The sequence below is a fragment of the Acanthochromis polyacanthus genome, chromosome 17 (assembly GCF_021347895.1).
Source record: "Acanthochromis polyacanthus isolate Apoly-LR-REF ecotype Palm Island chromosome 17, KAUST_Apoly_ChrSc, whole genome shotgun sequence".
Taxonomy (NCBI): Eukaryota; Metazoa; Chordata; class Actinopteri; family Pomacentridae; genus Acanthochromis; species Acanthochromis polyacanthus.
In genome coordinates this window covers 3,404,111-3,425,044 of record NC_067129.1, presented here as the reverse complement: position 1 = coordinate 3,425,044, position 20,934 = coordinate 3,404,111, and the positions used below count along the sequence as shown (strand labels likewise).

The following is a 20,934-nucleotide window of genomic DNA, read 5'->3' as shown; positions in this document are numbered from 1 at the left end:
AAAACAAAGATTTCTTTATCACGTCAAAGCTTATTTTAAATTACTGAAGTTCATTAATGTAACAGACAACAGATAATTGATGTTTGAGGACAGAAGTCTGGCGTACACTCTGAATTTGATGATTTACTTCATTTTCAACAAATAGAAACACTGCAGCCAGTTTTAACTGCAGGGTTCACACAGAAGACTTGGTTCTGGTTCCTGGTTCTGTATGATGGTGTTGTGATTTCTTGTTTCCAGGAGCTTCTACAGCACTTCGGGAAAAGTTACGTATGACTTCTCATTATGCTTGACCAAGAGGTGGTCTCCATTCTTTGTCTCGTCCGTCACCAGCTCGAGGACGCACTCAGCAACCACAGACGGTCTGAAACAGAAAAATAAGGAGCAGATTAACAGAAGAAGCCTGTTAGCAATGTCCTGTGGTTTGGGTTGCATTCCAACTGGTTTGTTCCATTTCAAATCAGATTTTTAAAATAATTTCTGCTGGACCGTCTGTAACCTGCTTGAAAAAAGCAACAACATTATTTTACATCACAAAATATGATTATTTAAAAACATATCTGTGACATTTTAACTTGATTTATCAAATTCCTTGAGATAATTGTGTTTTTTAAATTGCCCATTGACCTACTTTCAGCATGTTTTTAGGTTTATGGCTGCAAAGTTAGGTTGGAAATTGACAGATAAGCCCATACAGGGAGTCCTCCACTTACGTCTGAGTTCCATTCCTATGGATAGATTTAAGTCGACTTTCACCATCATAAGCCGAAAGTCCGTCAAAAATGTAAACAACACATGCACCACAATATCAATCACTTTTTTGGAAAAGTCACAGATACCAACGACTTTCATGCATGTATGAGTCATTTTACAAGAAGATAACAGAATATGTTGACCTGTTTTTACAAGAGTCTGACTCATGCTTAGGAGCCATAATGAAGGGCAAAAAGTTAGCGAATGTAGCACAATCCAAGGTGGCGTACAACCAGCGAATGTAAACAAAGCCGTCTGATAGCGCAGCGTGACGAAATATTCGTCTGCTCTGATAGCCAACTAGTTCCACGTAACCAGTTCCAATGAAACAATGACTCGCTTTAGGTCGATGACATAAACCGAGGACCCCACGTATTCAAAAAAAAAAAAAAAAAAAAATGTAAATGTTTCCACCACAGCAATACAAGCTGCTGTACAACTGAGACTCACTGGATTGTCCCCATTTGTTCAACCATTTCCTTTCCTACATCAGACAGGTGGGAGAACTGTCCCAGTTTGAATGGAAATTTGACCTTGAGGTCAGTTTCGACAAAACCTGGGCAAACTGCATTGAAGCGAATACCATAGTCTGAGACAGCAGAGGCCAGCTGTAAAAGACACACACAGACACACTTCTGTTAATACACAAGAAAAATGTGAAAATAAAGTCAAACTGTTATTTGTTAATCTACTTCTGTAACGGCTAAACTGCATCATATCCTTACCGCCATGGACCGAGTGAAGCCCACCACGGCGTGCTTCGTGGCTGAATAGACAGGACAGGTCAGAAATGGGCCAAGACCTGTAGGGTGTAAGTTTTTATAAATAGGGGTGGACTAGGTCCTTCTCTAGATGCTCTCCTTTTCCTTCTAAGTGCTACCTACTATTTCTGTTAAAGAAAAGCCACGTTGTCTGTACCTGCCATAGATGCTGTGTTGACCATGACTCCACCACGACCTCCAGTCAGCTTGTTCATGTGCTTCAGAGCCAAATAAGTCACCTTGATAACACCCAACTGCAACACACAATAGATACCCACACGTCTCGTATCGTGGGTTCATTTGGGAATCGAAACACTCAGATCTGTCAGCTGCTGATAATATTAACCTCAGTAAGGTGAGACGAGAAACTCTTACCACGTTTATGGAGACAGTTTTCTCCCACTCCCCCTCATTCAAGATGCCGGCATTGTTGCACACAATGTCAATCCCTCCGAAGGTATCTGCTGTCTTCTGGAGGGCAGCTTGGAAGTAGAAAATAACACTGTTTTTCCATTTCACTTTGAAGTTGACATCTTCACAGAAAAGTAGGGATACAAACCTGAAGCAAAAGTGTTCCACAAAAAAAAACAAAAAAAAAAAACACAACCCATCTCTCAAGTTTCCACCTTCCCTCTTCTACTGACATATCTGAACTCATCAGGAAATCTAAATCCTCCACCTGTCATCTTGACCTCCTCCTGACACCCCTGGTCAAAGCCTGTCTCCCTGTCATCTCTGACCACCGCCATCGTCCACTCCTCCCTCATCTCTGTTCTGTCCCATCACCTCTGAAGCACCAATTCTCAAGAAACCTGGTTCAGACCCCAACAACATCAATAACCTTCATCCCATTTTCAACTTGCTATTCCTCGCAAAAATCCTGAAGAAAACAGTTGAATCTCAGATCCACTCTCAATTCTCCAACAACAACCTCTATGAACAATTCCAGTCTGGTTTCTGCCCCCACCACAGCACAGAAACAGCTTTACTTAAAACAACCAACGACCTCCTGAAGGCAGCAGACTCCAGATTCTTATCCATTCTCATCCTTCTCGACCCAAGTGCAGCTTTTGACACCATCTCCCGTTCCATCCTCCTGAATAGACTGGCATCCATTGGTTTATCTTGCACACCCCTGGACTGGTTCACATCTCATCTCTCTGACTGCACTCAGTTCATTCAGTTAAAAATATTTACATCCCATTCATCTCCCTTCTTTGGTGTTCCTCAAGGCTCTGTTCTCGGTCCAATCCTTTTCAGTATTTATCTTCTCCTCCACGGCCATATATTCATAAATATAATGTACAGTTTCACTGCTATGCAGACGACACCCAGCTGTACCTCTCCACCAAGCCGACTTCCACACCCCCTCTGTGATTGCCTCATTGGTTTCAAATCAGTTTCACCATTACCATCGACAACTCCTCGTTCTCTCCCTCCCCACAGGTCAAGAGTCCGGGTGTTGTCTGCCACTCCAAACAGACATCAGTAACATCACTCGGTCTGCATACTTCCATCTCCAACATCATTCGCCTACTTCCCTCCCTCACCCGTCAGCACCGCCATCCTGGTCCACTCTCTGGTCACCTCCCGTCTGGATTGTTGCAACTCCCATCTCTCTGGTCTCCCCCTCAAGTACCTCTATAAACTCCAACTAGTTCAGAATGCTGCAGCCCAGATCATCACCAGGACTCCTCTCCATCACGTCACCCCAGTTCTCCAACAACTTCACTGGTTCCCAATCACACACTGCATTACCTACAAAACCATGCTTTCTAACCTTCCAAGCCCTCAATAACCTCTCCTCTCCATACCTCACTGAACCCCTCCAAATAAACACACCCAGCCGGACTCTCAGATCATCTTCCTCCTTCGACCTCACAGTATGACCACCATGGGCTCCAGAGCCTCCAGCCTCTGGAATTCCCTCCTACCTGACGTCACAAACATGAACACCCTGGACATTGTCAAAATCCACCTGTTCAAACGAGCCTACTCACTCTAGACTTCCATTTCTTTCTTCTGTTGTTTTAAAATTAAATTTCGTTCATTTAATTTGTTTTTACATCTTTAAGTTTTAGATTGTTTGTGAATGTGTTTCAACTCTGTTGACTTTGTACGGTGTCCTTGGCTGTTCTGAAAGGAGTGTATAAATAAAATGTACTGTTGATTAATCCTCACTGAATGCCCTTCAGCATTTCCACAGAGCTTTGGCAGCTTTTCATGTAGTATGAAAGTGTGTGTGTCTTACCTTTGATCTGCTCCTCGGACTCAACGTCACATTTTATGACTATAGTTTTCTCTTGTCCGTACTGCTTGTCGAGAGCTTTCTTCAAAGCCTTCGCCTCAGCTTCATTCACATCCAGGAGGGCTACCTGTACGCGTGAAAGTCCATTAAAGAGCTATAGATGATTGAACATCTCCATGCTTTCCATGGCTGCATTTTTAGAATGTTTGCAGGTTAAAATACAACACTGTTGATTAATGTCCATATCTCTAGTAATTGACCTAGATTCGTTATCTGACTTTATTGCATACATGAGTTAATCAATACCTTTGTGTGTTTATCGAATCTTTCTCAATGAAGAAGTTGCTTTGTCTTCAATCAGTGAGTTGAAATATTTAGTTAAATAGATTAAATGTTTTAGCATGAAGACAACATACTTTGCAGACAATTTCTGTCTCTTACCATCCCTAATTTCACAAACCTACCCATGATTGAAGATGTCCATCTGGTTGTGTTTTATTACGTGTGCCAACTTTGATTGGTCTTAACCCATAAGCACCCAGACCCATTTTTTCCTTAAAGAACTTAATGAGTTAAGGTCAGACATAAAGCTGCACAAGGAAGAGACTGGGGCACTCAAAGTGCTTGTTACACTGGTGTCACCGTGGGTTCTTACGGGTTAACTCCCACTTCTACTCAAATATAAAAGCTTTCTAAGCATCATTAACATCATTCAGACAGTATTCTCACAATGTTGATCAAATAGATCCTATGCTTTAGAGAGGTTTCCAAATTCTTTGAAAATCACTGTATTTGCGATGTCTTAACAAACCTGGAATCTCAGAGGTTCTAAGGGGGAAAACATGAGTGTTGATTTCCACAATCTATAGCATTCTTACAATTCACCAAAAATCTCTGAACAGCTCCTGAAAATTTGAAGACTTTAGTTTAGAACATATACTTTAAGAGATACAGACATCTGAAAGTGGAATCTTTTCCAATTTCCAAAAATTCAGGAATTTTAGTTTTAAAAAAGGCAGACATCAGTTTCAGAAGCTTCAAGAGATCTGAGATGATCAAGCGACTGATCTCCCTTAATCTCGCCGAGTTGACACAGAATGACCACTTTGTAACGGGTTGGACTTTGTCTCAGTGCAGTTTCGGCTTCAATACGGACTCTACTTAACTATATATGACATGACTTTATATCAGATTTACTGAGCATAAACTAAACTGAGCTAATGTAGATAAGTGCTCTAAACTATACACAGATTGCCAAACATAGAGCGATGTAAAGTAATACAGTAAAGTCAGCTTTTCTCTCATTGTTGTACCTGTAATGCTTCAAAGATACACGATCAACATGCACAAGTACGTACTCAGTAACTGAAGTAATACTTTACCTTGGCACCATTTTGCACAAGTATCTCCGTTATTGCTCTTCCAATCCCCAGAGCTGCTCCAGTCACTACTGCAGTTTTGCCATTTAATGCCATGTTTGGAAACGAGAGGGTGAACTCAACTGATGTCTGCAGCAGATCAAAAGCCAGTGGACTTTTATATGCCCCAAGTAAAGGTGTCAGAGGTCATCAGTTAAAAATCAACCAGGTGTTTGTGATGCTACCATTTAGGTGCTGGTAGCTTTAAAATTATCCCTCTTGTTGTTCTGAGGCCATTCTGATCCAAAGAAAATCTTTTGCTGTCATATGCTTTTGTGGAAACAAGGTCTATTTAGCACTAAATTCCAAAATGAGTGTAAAAAAATGCGGTAATGGGTTGGACAAGAGTAAGACTAAAGGGATTACACAGATTTGCTTGACAATTTATACTACCGGGCTTTGCAAAAGTTCTGTTACACTCGGTTTCATGATCTTTAGAGACGTTTACATGTCTGAGTGAAAAATTCCATTAAATAAACTGAAAGTTCTACCTTATAGGCAGGTGTCCTTAATACAAATTTTTTTCTCTGGTGAAGTTGTATCAAGATGGAAGTCAAAAGAGTTGAGATATCTGCTCTCCTTCGTGCTGAACATCAGCCGGATGACCGTCCACAGAGTCGCGGAGAGGCTAAAGAATGGTGACGATCTTTCAGGTCTTCTCCATTCTTGAAAGATCACTGAAAGGTCTTCAACATTCTTGAGCCTCTCCGCGACTCTGTGGACGGTCATCCGGCTGATGTTCAGCTGCTTGACTCTGTCAGACTTCTTGTGGCCAGCATGAAGGAGAGCAGATATCTCAACTCTTGTGACTTCCATCTTGATACAACTTTACCGGAGAACAAATTTGTGTTAATGACACCTGCCTATAAGGTAGAACTTTCAGTTTGTTTAATGGAATTTTTCACTCCGACATGTAAACGCTGGGCTTTGCAAAAGTTCTGTTACAAGGTTTCATGATCTTTAGAGGTATATGCTGTGAAAACAGGGTGATTTTTGACCCCAGAGGACAAAAGGTGTATGGCAACTGGGAGGGACATTACGAGGGTTAAAGTAAATAAGTTTTTATCTGAGGAGGCAAACGAGGTGTGTAGCTGATGTTCAGAAAAAAATAAATTAAAAAAAAAATCAAGCAGGATGCAAATTCTGTCCAAACTGTTTCACATTAACAATACCATGTGGAGTTTTTAGCCACTAGTCACACTATGGAGCAGTTGATTTTCACAGGTGGATGCGTGGTTGTTTTGTGTCATGCATGTGCATGAGGATGCAGTGGATGCACACACACACACATGTGAAACAATACACATGTCAACAGCTGGTGTCACACAATTCCACTGATCAGTATTTAGTTACCGTAAATAATAAATAAATGCAGTGGCCAGCTGTTAGTTTATTCGCAATTAACAGTTTATATACTATTAATAATCTCATTTTAAATACTGTACTAAAGCTGTTTTATCGACTGCAAATTTAAAAAAATCGATACAATTAAATATTTTCTTCTTCAGAAATGTAGGATTTCAACATTTATTAAATTTGAGATGATTTATTCTAGGTTTTTTGGAGATTTTATAGCTCGTGCAGTGATAGATCTACAAGTGCAGTGTGCCATCTTGTGTTGGACTACAAATACATTCAATAATAAATAATTACAATTGCAGGTTGTTAGTTCATACATTATTAATTTCACTTTACATACTGTACTAAACTCAAGCAATTGAAGAGAGAGGGGGTGTAATGAGATTTCAGTTTACTTCAAACTAGTGCAGATGAATGGGTTTCTGTTAACTTTAAAGTGTAATAACTTTGAGAGATACAGGATGAGAAGCTCATGCTAATAATGAATACAGCTGAGGCATGAATGAACATTTCAGGTGCTCAGAGGCCAAGTTAGCAAGCTAGCTAAATTAGCCGTTGAACACTTGCATTAGAGTGCCTATATAATGAGAGTAGCGACAACTGGGGATCTGAAGCCATTTTGTTTCCATTCACTCAATATGGGACGCGCAGCGCGAGGTGCACATTCACGAAAACTATGGATTGTTTACTGATTTCAAGACATGTTTTGGACAAAATAATTTACTGGCTTGTATTGTCTGGATGTCCAAGGTTGGATTATGGGCGTTTTTAGTTGAATATTTTCATCTGTGACTAGTTTTGAGCCTTCAAAGGTGAGTTGTGCCGTTTACGTTATTTGCTGTTTGTTGGACAAATGTGTTTATATTACGCGCTGTGGTAATCACATCTGATAGTGGTTTATACCGGCGGATTCATGAGAATCTAAGGTTTCCATGGGTGTATAATGTTTCCATCATCGAGTTTGCAGCTTCGGTCAATTTAGTAAAATACGTTTTCCCGTCCGCCTGTACGCTGCTGCAGCTGTAAGCATATGGCTAACAGCATCCTCATGCTAACGGCGGCTAACAGCCCAGAAACAGGTAAACAACACGGAGCCTGTTCGGGTCATATGAGGCTGATAAGTGACTGCAAGTTGGATGGAAAACAGAAAATAGGAAACAGAAAACTGTCAGCTGTTTGTTGAATTGGAAATCATGTGAATGAACAGGGAGGCTGTTGTCGAAGTTCAGATGGGCCGCTGAAGTTTAATGGGTTACCCCGTTAAACTTCAGCGGCCCGTATTTCATGCATCTTGTCAAGTGGGGCCTAGTTATTTGAGATCCCAGGAGCAACCACCACCTAAATAAAAGCTTTAAGCAAACCAATGAAAAGTTAAAATGAGAAACTATATAAGTTAACCACATGATTATGCTTATGCTTGATGCAAGAATGATTTTAATAGGCTGATATATATTCTGGAAATGATGATTGCTATAGAAGAGAATTATTTAAAATAAGTTATTTGATCATGCTAAGAAAAATGATTTAAAGAAGTGATTCAGTGTAACTAAGTGAGTTTTGAATTGAAGTAATCTGTGCTGTTCTGAGCTGTGTGCAGGGCAAAAAGCAGAAGTCACCATGACACTGCAGAAAGGAGGACATTGAGGAAGTTCTGTGGCCAAATATGGTCTTGGCAACATGTCTCAAGCAATGCGTGTGTGTGTTAACAACGGAAGGTGGATGCTGTGTATTTGCTGTAAAACCATGACTTCTGTATTACTGATGTATGTGATAACAAGTTGATTGCATGAGTTAGACGGTGTCAGGGGTGTACCTAGCCAGAGATGTGTGTATTAGAGGATGACACTATAAAAGAGAGAGTCAGAGACACTGAATTCATAGTTCTCCCCCGGAGGGGGGAGATGCTGCTCGCCGGAGCTGCCAGAGAGCATTGCCAAAGTTCTGAAGAGCCGAAATACGTGAAGACAACGCGGGACTTAGGCTCCAGAGTTCGCTGAGAACATCGTTGGAGGCAAAGTCTTTTTCTGACTTTGTTCAACAAGCGAGGACCACACTCTGCTGAAAGGAGAGTCCTGAGAGGTCTGCAGTTTTCCAAACAGATGAAGAGAGGCAAGCACCCATGGCATCCAGAGAGGCACAGGAGGCAGCAGCAGAGGGCTGCTCCACTCCAGGGGCTGGAGGACCCAGTGACCCACCACAGCCTGATGAGACGGGGGCTTTCCACCACCACCATCCGACTGAGAAGACAGCTGAGACGCCCGCACTTGTGTTCCAGCTGCTACTAAAGATAACTGCCAGACCAACGATTGGCTATCGGGACCTCTCCACTCCCCCTGCCTAGGAAGAACACCCTCCATCCACAAAGAAGACTTCATACCGAGTCTACTGGTCGATCGAGTACTTCAACTCGATGCAGGTCAAGACGGGGCGTGGCAGCTTGGCCACGCTGTCCGCTCGCTCTCCTAAATTTACTAATTAGAGAAGATTCTTAGGTACGCTCAGCTTAGTTTAGTAAGAAATAATCAGAAATAATTAAATTGTTTAATCATGAATTAATGCTGTGCCCCTGCTAATAATTGCTTAATAAAACGCTATATTGCATTTAAAGAGAAGTCTAATGAAATGATTATGATTCACCTATTCTGCATAGTGGTAAAAAGTTAAGTTGATTGTGTGCATTAAATCTAATGGTTCTTAAAGGTTATTTTAATCCAACTAGTTATTTAAACATTACCCCTGAGGTTAGTTTTCCAAACCTCTAAAACGAACCTAGGAATATCAACAAGTGCCACAGTTTTAAGAGGAAAGCTGTCGTTAACAAACGTGGTCAATAAATCAATTCTACTACTTAGGAGGGCTGCTTAGTAAGAGAGTATTTATTGGAGTAAGAGGGGTAGGACGTTTGGAAGAAGACAGTTAGGGCCTAGGCGAGTATTCCTCGACACCAGCTTAATTATTCTGCTGAAACCTGTTAGGTGGAATACTAATAGGCAGATAGAATCTAACCCTTTAAACGGAGAGCTGGTCCTGATTTAACCTGAGGCAAGGGTTAAAGAAGGCTATACTGACCGACAATCTCCATGCATGAAAACGGTCAAAGTCAAAATAACCACAACTGCCTAAAATCACATCAAACTTTTCTATCTGTCATTCACCCATACATCATAACATGAAAGTACATACATGGGACTAACCTGGCACAAAAATCATGAAGTCGGTTTCCATCCCACTCTCCGGACTTTATTTTCCCACGGTTTCATTCTTTCACTACTCCTGGGAAATCTAAACATGTGTAATCCCTTCTCCGATCGATTTGTGCACCCAAAGGCACAACAGCCCGTCATTTTTCAGGTATTTATGAAGCCAAAAAAGACCTAGAATTACTCTCTGCGTTGTAAACAACGTTAACAGGCATAACCGGCATTCATGAATTGGAAACAAAATGGCTCCTATAGATCACGTGACCAAAATTTTTTGGACCCGTCATGTCGCCACTCTCATTATATAGGCACTCTAACTTGCATGAATTAGCCTCTATGCTAGCTGACGAGTCCAGACCAAGCGCAGCCCAAAAGTGCTCAAACATGACAAAACACAACTCTTCACATGTTGCTAACTTAATGTACAACAAAACAACGCTACTGGTTACAAGCATTTATCTTCTTACCGTGTCTAATGCCAAAAGCGCAGCCAGCAGCAGCAATTTCTCCGCAGACGGCCTCTCCTGTTGGCGATCAAGCTAGCTCGGCCGAGCCGGCCGAGAGACAAATGCTGAGCTTATATAGGGAGCGGTGGAGCAACGGCAGCTGATTGGTCCAGAGTCTCACCTGTGCTGCAGACAGTAGCGATGTGGTGTGGAGACAGAGCTGCTAGACATGAGACTTTAAAGAAGCAGATGAAGACTGCTGGATTTTGGTTGATTTTTTGTGAATGTTCTTAAATAAACACTTTTAACATTTCTTTTTTCACCAAAAAATGTTCCAAGATTTCCCAAAAATGTTGAAAATGTGGAGTTTCACCATGAAAATATGTTTTTTTCCCCCAACAACACAGTGGTTAAACACTGATGCCTTCATTTTGTGGGATGGTGGACGCTCAAGTCCCTCAAACTTCTGTTTATTTTTTCCAGTAAAAATATAAAGATAGCTAAACTGACACAATGACCATCCAGACACACCTACTTTTGTCCTGCTTTTGCTGCTGCTTCTGAGAACAACATGTACTCAGTCCCAGCAGCGTGTGAATGAATGACTGTGTCCTCCGTCCTGCCCAGAGTCGCAAATCATGCTGCTTGTCTGGGAGCAAAACAAAGCCTGAGACCCAAGATGAAGGCAGAGAAGGAAGCTGCTTCAAAAGCCAAAATTATCCACCAGGTTTTATCGCTCGTATGTCTCGGACTCTTCAATTCAGGTATGTCACTTTCTTGTTTGTTTTTTGCGTTGAATTTGCATTAAAATTAGCTGCACAAGTGTCAAATAGCAACAACAATCCATGCTTGGTTTCTGAGAAAGGTTGCAAAGATGAATTTTATTTGTAGTTTATAATGTAGAAGTTAAAATTTGGTTATTTGCATGTTTTAGTTTAACTATGAGGGATTTTAGAAATTAGAAATAGTATGATATGATAGATATTAATATGATAGATATTAATGTCAAAATGAACTTTTTGCAGGATGAAACAATCAGAGGATGCTTCCAGTCAGTTTTGACAATTAAAAAGACACTAAAAAATGAAGAATAAACACTAAAATTGACAGAACAACTTCAGAGGCAGCTGTGCTTTTATGATAGCAAACTGGGGGCTGGACAAAACTGCAAACTTTCTTTATTCAAATACAAATAAAACGTGTAAATTGTTTGATATGGCCACAGATTTATGGTCGTTTGTGGAGCATTTTGCAAAATATGACGCGTTCACTGTCACTAAAGTTTATTAATCCAGATTAAAGTAGAATTAAATTGGCAATTTATTGAAAACTGAACGTCACAACACTCACAAAGATGCCGTTTGTTGTCGGGGTGTTGGATTGTTTCAGACTGTGGGTGTTTTTACAGTCTTGCGCCCACTCCTTTGTAAGTAATACTGTAAGTGTGCCTACAGGCCGTACCAGAACCAGTGTTTTCACATGTTTTCAGCTGTGGCTGTGTGTCGTCACTGTCCTGCCATTGTTGTGGCCAGCAGCAGAGTCACTGGGCTGCTCTGTTTCTGCAGCGCTAGCTTGGCGTCTGGATCGCTCCCAGTGCTCTTTTCATGAACTGCCAAGAAGGAAATTTGAACAAACAATCACTACTTTTGTTGGCTCACGCCGGCCCGTCCCAGAGGCCGACAGCTGTTGCCATGGTGAAGTGGATCCGCCATGAAAACGGGCTCCAGTGTGTGGTGGTGGCGGGGCGTGGTGCCCACATCACGTACTTTCCACAGTGATACAGTAGTTTTTCTTCATCTAATGACCGGATTACTGTAGGCGGAACGATGCTGATGTGCACGTCTGAATGTGCATGCACGAGTATTTACAGTGACGTTTATATGCAACCAGGGGCGCCGAAAAGGGGGGAAAAAGGGGAAGGATTCTAGGGGCCCATCATTAACAGGGGCCCAGAAAGGCCCCTGATAAAATTATAATACTGCCAAAATGAATATGGCACTATCTTGTTAATTTATAATAATAAATAAATATTATTTATAATGCGCTGGTAACACTAAGTTTATTTGTTTTGGAAACATTTCTCAAGGGCCCCCCCCTCCATTTTTACATAAAATGGTTCACTCCTACTGAATCAAGGGCCGGCAATATGTTACCCAGTTTTTCAAAAAACAAGGTGGGTTTGGTTCATGTGGTGGAAAGTTCTGGAACATTAGCCTGTTGTTGTTTCTACTCTCTTTGTGATTTTTAAGCTAGCTCACTTTTCTCCCCATATTAGCTCATATTTTTGAAGAAAACTCTGGAATTTTATATTTCACTGTTCACATTTAGCAAGCTGCCCATATTTAATGCCCCCCCCCCCCCCCCCCCCCCCCCCGTGTCAAAATGATGCATGTTTGAACAGACACATCAAGTGCAGCAGCAGCAGCAGCAGCAGCAGCTGTCTATGAGGCCTGTGAGCCCCCTACCCCTGAACAAGCCCCAGTACCCACAACTGAGGAAGAAGGTGAGCAACTGCAGCCGCCAGAAGAAAAGGCGAAGATTCCACGATGAGACCTCTGAAGAGGAGAGATCTCAGGAGAGTGCAGAAACTGTGTTTCGGAACACTGTGTTTTTACTGCTGTGGACAGGATCATAAGTGACTTGGGAACTAGGTTCCAGACCACAGCGAATATTGTGAATGAATTTTCTGCTGTTCTGAAAGTTGGGCAGATTAGTGAGGACAAAATCTCTTCTCTGTGCCAACCATTGATCACAAAGTATTCTGGTGATCTTACACCTGATTTTGAAAATGAAGTAAGACACCTTAACAGTGTATACGCTTCCAATTTCCTCCCTAACTTGTCCCCTCTTGAACTCCTGAATGCTATTTGTAAGCTGCAGCTGCAAAGCATCTTTGGAGAAGTGTGTATTGCTTTGCGTATATTTTGCACACTGCCAGTTAGTGTTGCAGGTGGTGAGAGAGCTTTCAGCAAGCTAAAAATGATTTTAAAAAACTACTTTAGGTTCAAAATGTCACAGGAAAGGCTCTGCAGTCTTGCCATGTTGTCCATCGAAAGTCAGTTGGCTAGAAAGCTAGACTTCAAAGATCTGATCAATGATTTTGCTACTGAGAAGGCTCGGCGTTGGGTTCTTGGTTAGAAAGGTTGAGCAAGGCCCAGTTGTAAATATGTATTGTAAATATGTGTGCAAGAGGAAGCTTGGCTGAGCAAGGTTGTATCTGGCCTGTTGTGTTTTTTCTTTATGAATGGACCTACTTTGTTTACTTAGTTTAACATCTCCAGCTGATTTTATTATTGTGCTTGTTGTATGATTCTATAGATGGTGATGAGAAATCATAAAAGGCAGTTGGCTTTTTGTATTTTATTTATTTATTTATTTTTATTTTATCTGTTTCTTCACAGATGATAATTTATTTAATGGAAGAGGTTATTTTATGTTCAAGTTTTGTATTATTCAGGTATGTAATTTAATTTGGGGAAATTTTATGCTGAAGAATGAGAATCAGTCTTGCAGTAAATAAATGAAACATTGTATTCAGAGTATTCAGTGTTCAATGCTTCCCCTACCAAGTAACTGTCACATTGTCCTTTTCACAAATATGGGAAATAATAGTCAAAAATATCATTAAAATGCACAGTTTTATGTAAACAGCACAAAATATTTTCACCGGCCTTATGTCCAGCGCTACAGGGGCCCAGTAAAATTTCTTTTCATGGGGCCCAAACTCCCTGGTGGCTCCCCAGTGTGCAACAAATGCTCATCTATTTGTATCTATAGATGGCACACGTTTTTGGAAAATATACATTGTGAGGAAACGAACAGGTACAGAAAGATGAAACAGATGAAATACTACTACCCAGTGTACTGATGAAGTAGGTTTTGCCACATGTACTGATGACGGTTAAGCTCTACTTTGGGTGAACATGCAGAAGAAGCTCTTGTAGCATCTGACCTGAGACATGCTTTACTTGTATTATCGATAGTTTGGCTTGATCAGAGGGGATTGATCCAATAGGCTCTTTGTCTGGACAGTGGGGCTCTGTTCCTAACAGAAACCATTCTGTCCATGGAGCCTGATCAGATGCCGTCTTCTTTGTGATAAAATTATTCTTATACAAACAAGATGGTGTCAGCAGACGTTTCCTCTCCACCTGCACATCATGGATGTCTGAGAAACTCTAAAGCAGAACTTCTCCTCTGTGTTTCTGTGCAGGTGAAGTTCTGGCGGTGAACATGACGATCCCCAACACTCTGATCAGAGGCTCAGTGGGAGGCGAAGCTCTTCTGTCCGTCAGCTACAGCAGCTTCAGCATCGACCCGCCGGTCATCAAGTGGCAGCTCCAGAGAGAAAAGTCCGTCACCGTGGTCCAGTCGATCGGAACCGACATCATCGGGACCCTGAGGCCTGAATACCGAGACCGAATCCTGGTGTTTGAGAACGGGACTCTGCTCCTCCACAACCTCAGACCCTCTGATGATGGGACTTATGACGTGGAGATCTCCATCACGGATGATACGTTTCCAGGAGAAGGCAGCATCACACTGACTGTAGACGGTAGGAGGACCAGTTCTGCTACATGGTTCTTTAATGGTTTCTTAAAGATGCAAGAACATTTTATCCTCTTTAACCTTCCTGTTGTCTTCATTTACAGGCACCAAAAATATTGTTCCCTTGTCTGAAAAAATACAAAAAATCAGCCAAAAAATTCCCCAAATTTCTAAAAATTTGCAAAACCTTCAGGAAGAAAATTCCAATAATTCCTTAAAAATTTCCCTTGAAAGTTTTATTTTTTAAAAAAATCCCCAAATTTGGCAAGAAAATTCTTGTAAATATTTTCCAAAAAAAAGGAATAAAAATCTTCTAAAAAATCCCCAAAATATCTTAAATGATTACATATATAGCACTAAAACTTCAAATATTTTCTTTAAGAACTTTTCCAAAAAATCAACCCAAATCCAGTGAGTTTCGCTGAATTTGGTTGATTTTGTTTAATAAATGTTCTTAAACAACAGTTTTATAACATTTCTTTTTGTCACCCAAAAATTTTCAAAGATTTCCCAAAAATGTTGAAAATGCGGACATCAGAAGTTTCACTGTGAAATTTTTTTCTCCACATTTTCAAATTTTGAAACGGGTCAATTTTGGCCTGCAGGACAACACAAGGGTTAATCATTCATCTCTCTCTGATTTGAAGTTCAGATTAATCACCAGATTTGATTATTGATGTCTTGACTCACATATAAACTAAGTGTTGTGTTCATGGAGACAAAACTGATGGACTTTTATTCAGAATTTATTATATTTGTGTCATTTTGCTGCTGTTTAAGCTGCATATTCCTTCACAGCTGAAGCAGTTTATGCTCAGAAAAGAAGCTGCAAATATTTTATGTCTATAGGACCTTGCAGACCTGCAGTTGTCCTCTCTACATTCAGGAGTTTCATCTGAAAAGTTGAAGGTTTCAGTGATTTCTGGAGCCAGTTTGATGTCCAGTGAATCTCACAGTAGAGACACTGTCCAGCCTTTTCTCAAAGACATCATGGTTCACTCCTGAGCTTCGCACCAAACGCATATTTCTACAAGAAAAGACTTCATTCTAACTGTATGAGGTTTTCCAGCTTACTGGACAGATTTAAATGTCTGATGCATCCTCTGAGATACTTTCTGTTTGCTGATAAAGCTTCTGTTCAGGTTGTAGGCGGGTGAAGTTATGCTGGGAACCATGAGGTCACTGGACTCCATGAATTAATGGCTGCGCTCCATTTGTCTGAGCTGGAATTCTGTTTGTTTCACAGCAGAAAAAAAGAAACTAAAGGGACTTCATGAGGCTGAAAGTCAACCCACTGTCTGGAAATGCTGTAGTCAACATCAGTTTAACCATTTATTTGTTTTTTAGTGTCAGCAGAGACACTACAGACTTTTTTTTTATCAGAATGAGGCGATACAAGTTATGTGAAAGGGATTTTTGTCTCTGTTAGGATTTTGATTTCTTGCAACACAGAAGTTTAAGTTGCACTGAAGGCAGCACTGTTGTTTGATGTGATGAGTTTAAATAGAGGCCAAACTGTAAGCACAAATAGGCACAGTGGTGGTTCTGGAAATCACTTATTAAGATCCATAAATATTTAATTAGTCCCTGTAACAGTGATGGAGATTTTTGGATATTTGCTTTTCCATTTTATATTTTCTACCATTAATTTTGATAAATACCATTTATATGATTGGAAAATTATTGTATTTTCATGAGATGGATGTTTTCTGTTATTTAACTGTATTTTTTTGACCAAAAAATTACCTTTTTCTCAACATTTTTTTTTATTTTTTTTCTACACTAACTGTCACTGTTGGTCTCCAGCTTGTAGGTTTATTTTAGTATGTGAGGATAAACTGATGCACGAGGAACCACAACGGACTCAATCATCGTTGAAACCAAACTAGATACAACCTTGTACAGACATCTTTGCTTTGATTAATGTTATTATACGGCATCAAACATGAAGAAAAGCATGTTTATTCCTCTTTTTATCTGTTTCAATATTAAAATCTCTTCCATCCAGAGTCCATATCCAGGCCCTACGTCCACATGGAGTCCTCATCGGTGCTGGAGCTCAGTGAGAACGTCGTCCTCAACTGTTCCCATGACAACGGAACCAGAACCACGTACAGGTGGTTCAAAGGTGGGAAGCCGCTGACCAATGAGACGAGGTTCGTGTTGTCGCCCGACCAGAAGCTGCTGACCATCCTGAGGGTGCTGATGAAAGACGATGACGTCTACAGCTGCTCTGTGGAGAACCCTGTAGGAAACGTGACCAGTTTGCCCATCAGACTGACGGTGTACAGTGAGTGGTCTGAGTTAGACTAAAAACAAGGTGACACACCAGCTGATCTTTTATCTAAATAAAGAACGTTGTTTCTGTGAATCCTTCCAGGAAGAAGTTCCCTCTACATCATCCTCTCCACTGGAGGCATCTTCCTCCTCATCACCTTGGTGACAGTCTGTGCCTGCTGGACGCCTTCCAAAAAGTAAGACTCACTATTAGGGTTTGAAATCAACCATCAATGGCAAAAGATAGATTTTTTAAGGACTTGTTTAAATATAAATAAACAAACATGATAATATTAATGCATTTTGTTATCTTAGGCCCAAACATCCACCTAGAAAACCTCTGCCCAGGTTTTATGATCACCCTCATCACTCACCAATCAGTCACACAGGTAGAGTGTTGTTTTGTGTTTTATTGTTTTATCCGTCCTTTCTCTTTCTGTGCTTGAATGACAGTCCAGTTTTTTGTGCTTTTCCACAGATGATATGCTTCCAAAAATGACAGAGCATAATGGGGTTAATGCAGTAACTTCACTTTACATCCTCCAACAAAAGGTACATCTTTCATCTATACGCTGATTTTATGACATTCTGTGACTCACGGAAAATGGCAAGACTTAAAATGAGAAGTAATATTCACTCATATGAGCCCATCTGATGCGTAATAAACCACTGCTCGTGTTAAGAAAATAAAATCAGTGGAGCCAGGTTGCACTGCAGAGGACCTAACGTGTTCTGTACAGTATGAAACATAATGATATAAATCATAATATATGGTGCACTAGCTACATTATTTCTCAAGTCATGCCACTCCAAACATTGCTCCACAAATTGTTGCAAAAAACATGGTATAAAAATTAACTTCCTATAAGTATGTTTAACATAAAAACTAAGGTTACCTATGACTCTAGATTTTACACAAGGGCAACTCAATGTTCACCACTTTTAAGAAAAATTGGTCAAACTGAAGATGGTCGTGAGGCATTCGTTCAATTGAGGCGGAATGATCCAACTGTCTCTACAACTGCAGAAACTTCTGCTTGTTAACAGTCTCAGAGAAAACGGGGCAAAACCAGAGTCCGAGATTCTTCTACAAAACATATTTTACCAACAGGTCAGTTTGTGAGAATCTGCACAAAATGACAAAAAAAATGATGCAAAATGACCACAGAAAAACACAAAATGACTCAGTGAGACAGGTAATTATCAGATAAAGACACAAAATGATGAAAGACACACAAAATAACTTCAAAAAATTGCAAAGTGACCACGAAAAGACCTAAAATGTCCACAAACAGACTGAAAATGGTCACAAAAAACGCACAAAGTGACCACAAAAAGACCTAAAATGCCAACAAAATGGACTGAAAATGACCAGAAAAGAAACAAAATAGCCACAGAGAAACAAAAGATGTGTCCCATGGACTTCAAAAGTCCCTCTGTTATATCTTGACCTGTGTATGTGTGATCTAATGTCGTCCTGTCTTGTAGGATCCCTCCACAGACGACTCCTCCAGTAACAGTATTGGATCTCCATCTGAATTTGACAACCCTCCCTGCTACTCTACTCCCCCTAAATACACCGGACCTCTCGCCCCGTCGAATGGATCTCCAGCTCGGACCTCGCTTCGATACGCCTGAACACTCAGATGTTTAAAGTCTCCACAACACGGCGAGCATCAGGTCACAGCATCCTAATGTGTCCTGATTCTGATTCTCCACCTGGAGTTTGAGAAACTGTAATTTCAACCACTGGCTGCCAATGATTGAGTTGTTTGAAGGTTTATCAGCTCAGCCTGGGGAGGAATATTAAGGCAGACAAGTTTATAACTGACTTTGAAGACTGTATTTGGGTGAACCACTGAGGTTCTTGGTCACTGGACTTCTAAAATCGCGGTTGATGTGTGATAAAGAAAATGCCGTGTCAGTTTCAGAAGTGCCACTCTGTTCTCTGTGATGTTTTCTGTAGCCTTCAGTGAAAATCTGGTAAAATAATGTAGAGTTTTAGTTCTACTAGATGATTTAATGGTGTTTTCAGTATAAATAGAGGCAGAGCCATGTTGGAATAGGAACTATGGTATTAGAATTTTATATCCACTTTAATAAAAATGTGAAGTCTTCTTTTTGTTCTATTTCTACACTTTTCTTGATGTGTTTTGATCGGTGCTGATGCTTGTAGATCATCTTCCACCAGTTCCAATGAATAAAACCTTTTACACTTTCTGTGAGATACTGTTATGAACTAAACTAAATGGTTTCCCGTTCAGGGATTGAGCTGTAGTTCTCGACTAAATCACACTGTAAAGCAGGACTCACTGAATTGTCTCAGACTTGTCCCAGTCTTGAGTTAAGTAATGTCCATTCTTGAAGGGAGACTAGAACTAATCCAGATCTAAATCAAGACTTAAATTAAACCTGGACAGATGCAGGTATAGCTTCAGACTAAAGGCTGTAGGCCTCATGGTGAATGCTAAAAATGGACTACAACCCCTGGCAAAAATTATGGAATCACCAATCTTGGAAGATGTTCATTCTGTTGTTTAATTTTGTAGAAATAAAGCAGATCACAGACATGCCACAAAACTGAAGTCATTTAAAATGGCAACTTTCTGGCATTAAGAAACACTAAAAGAAATCAAGAAAAAAAATTGTGGTCGTCAAGCAAAAGGAAACTCACTCAATTCTGAGGAAGAAAATATGGAATCACCCATTTCCAAGAGTAACACCCGCCAACTCCAGTATCTATGGAGAACAGATCTGTGTTGCCCTCAGGTGTCACGGAAGTGTTCACATTCATAACTTTTATTTCTTCAATGATGGGAGGGATTCCATTTGCCAGTACAGAATTTGGAACATTTTGTTTCTGCCAATCGAGTCGAAAGCCTTCTCTAGGTCAATGAAAGCCAGTATTTCTTCTTTCTTTTGGTTTAGTACCTCCTCAACAATTCTTCTAAGAGTGAGGATGTGCGCAGTAGTTGAGTGAGGATGCCTAAATCCTAAATCCATTTTGACCCCGGCGGAGTAGATCGCCAGTGACTGGTCTAATTCTGTTGAGGATCATCCGATTATAGATCTTTGCAGCAACCTGAGTGAGGCTGATACCCCTGTAGTTGTCACACACACACACATATATATATATATATATATATATACACATTATAACACATAATGCCTTTCTATCTATTATGCTTACAAACATCAAGAAGTCACAAATAAATGGAGATCACACCATGACATGTTTAAACAAGTTTATTTATCAAAATCACTAATCAAGTAAACAAAAGATTATTTTTTCACCCAGAAAAAAAAAAAAATGTTCATAGCACCACAACTTCACATATTAGACAGAAGCTGCCAACAACCTTAATGGAGCAGCTCATTTCAAGTTGTAGTAGACTTAAGCTGCTCTTCAAGCTTCTGGCCACCAGATGCCACCAAAGAGGAGTGTACTGAGAAGCTTCAAGTCATGAACCCTTTCCCCATACGAGCTTCAATGCCCAGTTTCCCGTACAGAGATTGAGCTCCAGTTCTCGACTAAATCACACTGTAAACCAGGACTCACTGAATTGGTCTCAGACGTGGATTAAAATGGTCTCAGCCTCGTCTTAGTCTTGAGTTCAATAATCTCCTTTCTTGAAGGGAGACTAGAGCTAATCCAGGTCTAAATGAAGACTTAAATTCAGAGTAAAGGCTGTAGGCCTCACAGTGAAAATGACTACATCAGTGAAGCTGAAAGACCACCACCAAGATTAGAAAGAAGACTGTTCACAAACAGAAATAACCCGCTGAATGAATTTAATGCTACAGATTTTCGTGAGCGGTTTTGTACGTACAAACACAACGCAGCTGAAATGTTTAGTTTGCTTCAGACAAAGCTTTCATGTGACTCACTGAGGGGAACTCCTACACCTCCATCCTTACAGGTAT

At 40.5% G+C, this 20,934-nt stretch overlaps 2 protein-coding genes across 2 annotated transcripts; one reads left to right on the top strand and one right to left on the bottom strand.

Annotated features, from left to right (window-relative positions):
• Positions 1–103: 103 nt before the first annotated feature.
• On the bottom strand, positions 104–5,310 carry LOC110951353 (15-hydroxyprostaglandin dehydrogenase [NAD(+)]-like). The gene is made up of 7 exons (XM_022194357.2): positions 5,145–5,310; positions 3,766–3,889; positions 1,890–1,996; positions 1,672–1,768; positions 1,479–1,555; positions 1,204–1,361; positions 104–364 (listed from the first exon to the last, which is right to left on the bottom strand). Exons 1-7 carry the CDS (start codon positions 5,235–5,237, stop codon positions 247–249), a joined length of 774 nt encoding a protein of 257 aa, XP_022050049.1. The 5' UTR covers positions 5,238–5,310; the 3' UTR covers positions 104–246.
• A 5,270-nt stretch (positions 5,311–10,580) lies between these two features.
• Positions 10,581–19,230, top strand: LOC110951351 (hepatocyte cell adhesion molecule-like). The gene is made up of 7 exons (XM_022194355.2): positions 10,581–10,949; positions 14,399–14,740; positions 16,742–17,023; positions 17,114–17,207; positions 17,326–17,399; positions 17,489–17,562; positions 18,499–19,230. The coding sequence occupies exons 1-7, from the start codon at positions 10,787–10,789 to the stop codon at positions 18,646–18,648; spliced, it is 1,179 nt and encodes a 392-aa protein (XP_022050047.1). The 5' UTR covers positions 10,581–10,786; the 3' UTR covers positions 18,649–19,230.
• The last annotated feature ends 1,704 nt before the right edge of the window (positions 19,231–20,934 follow it).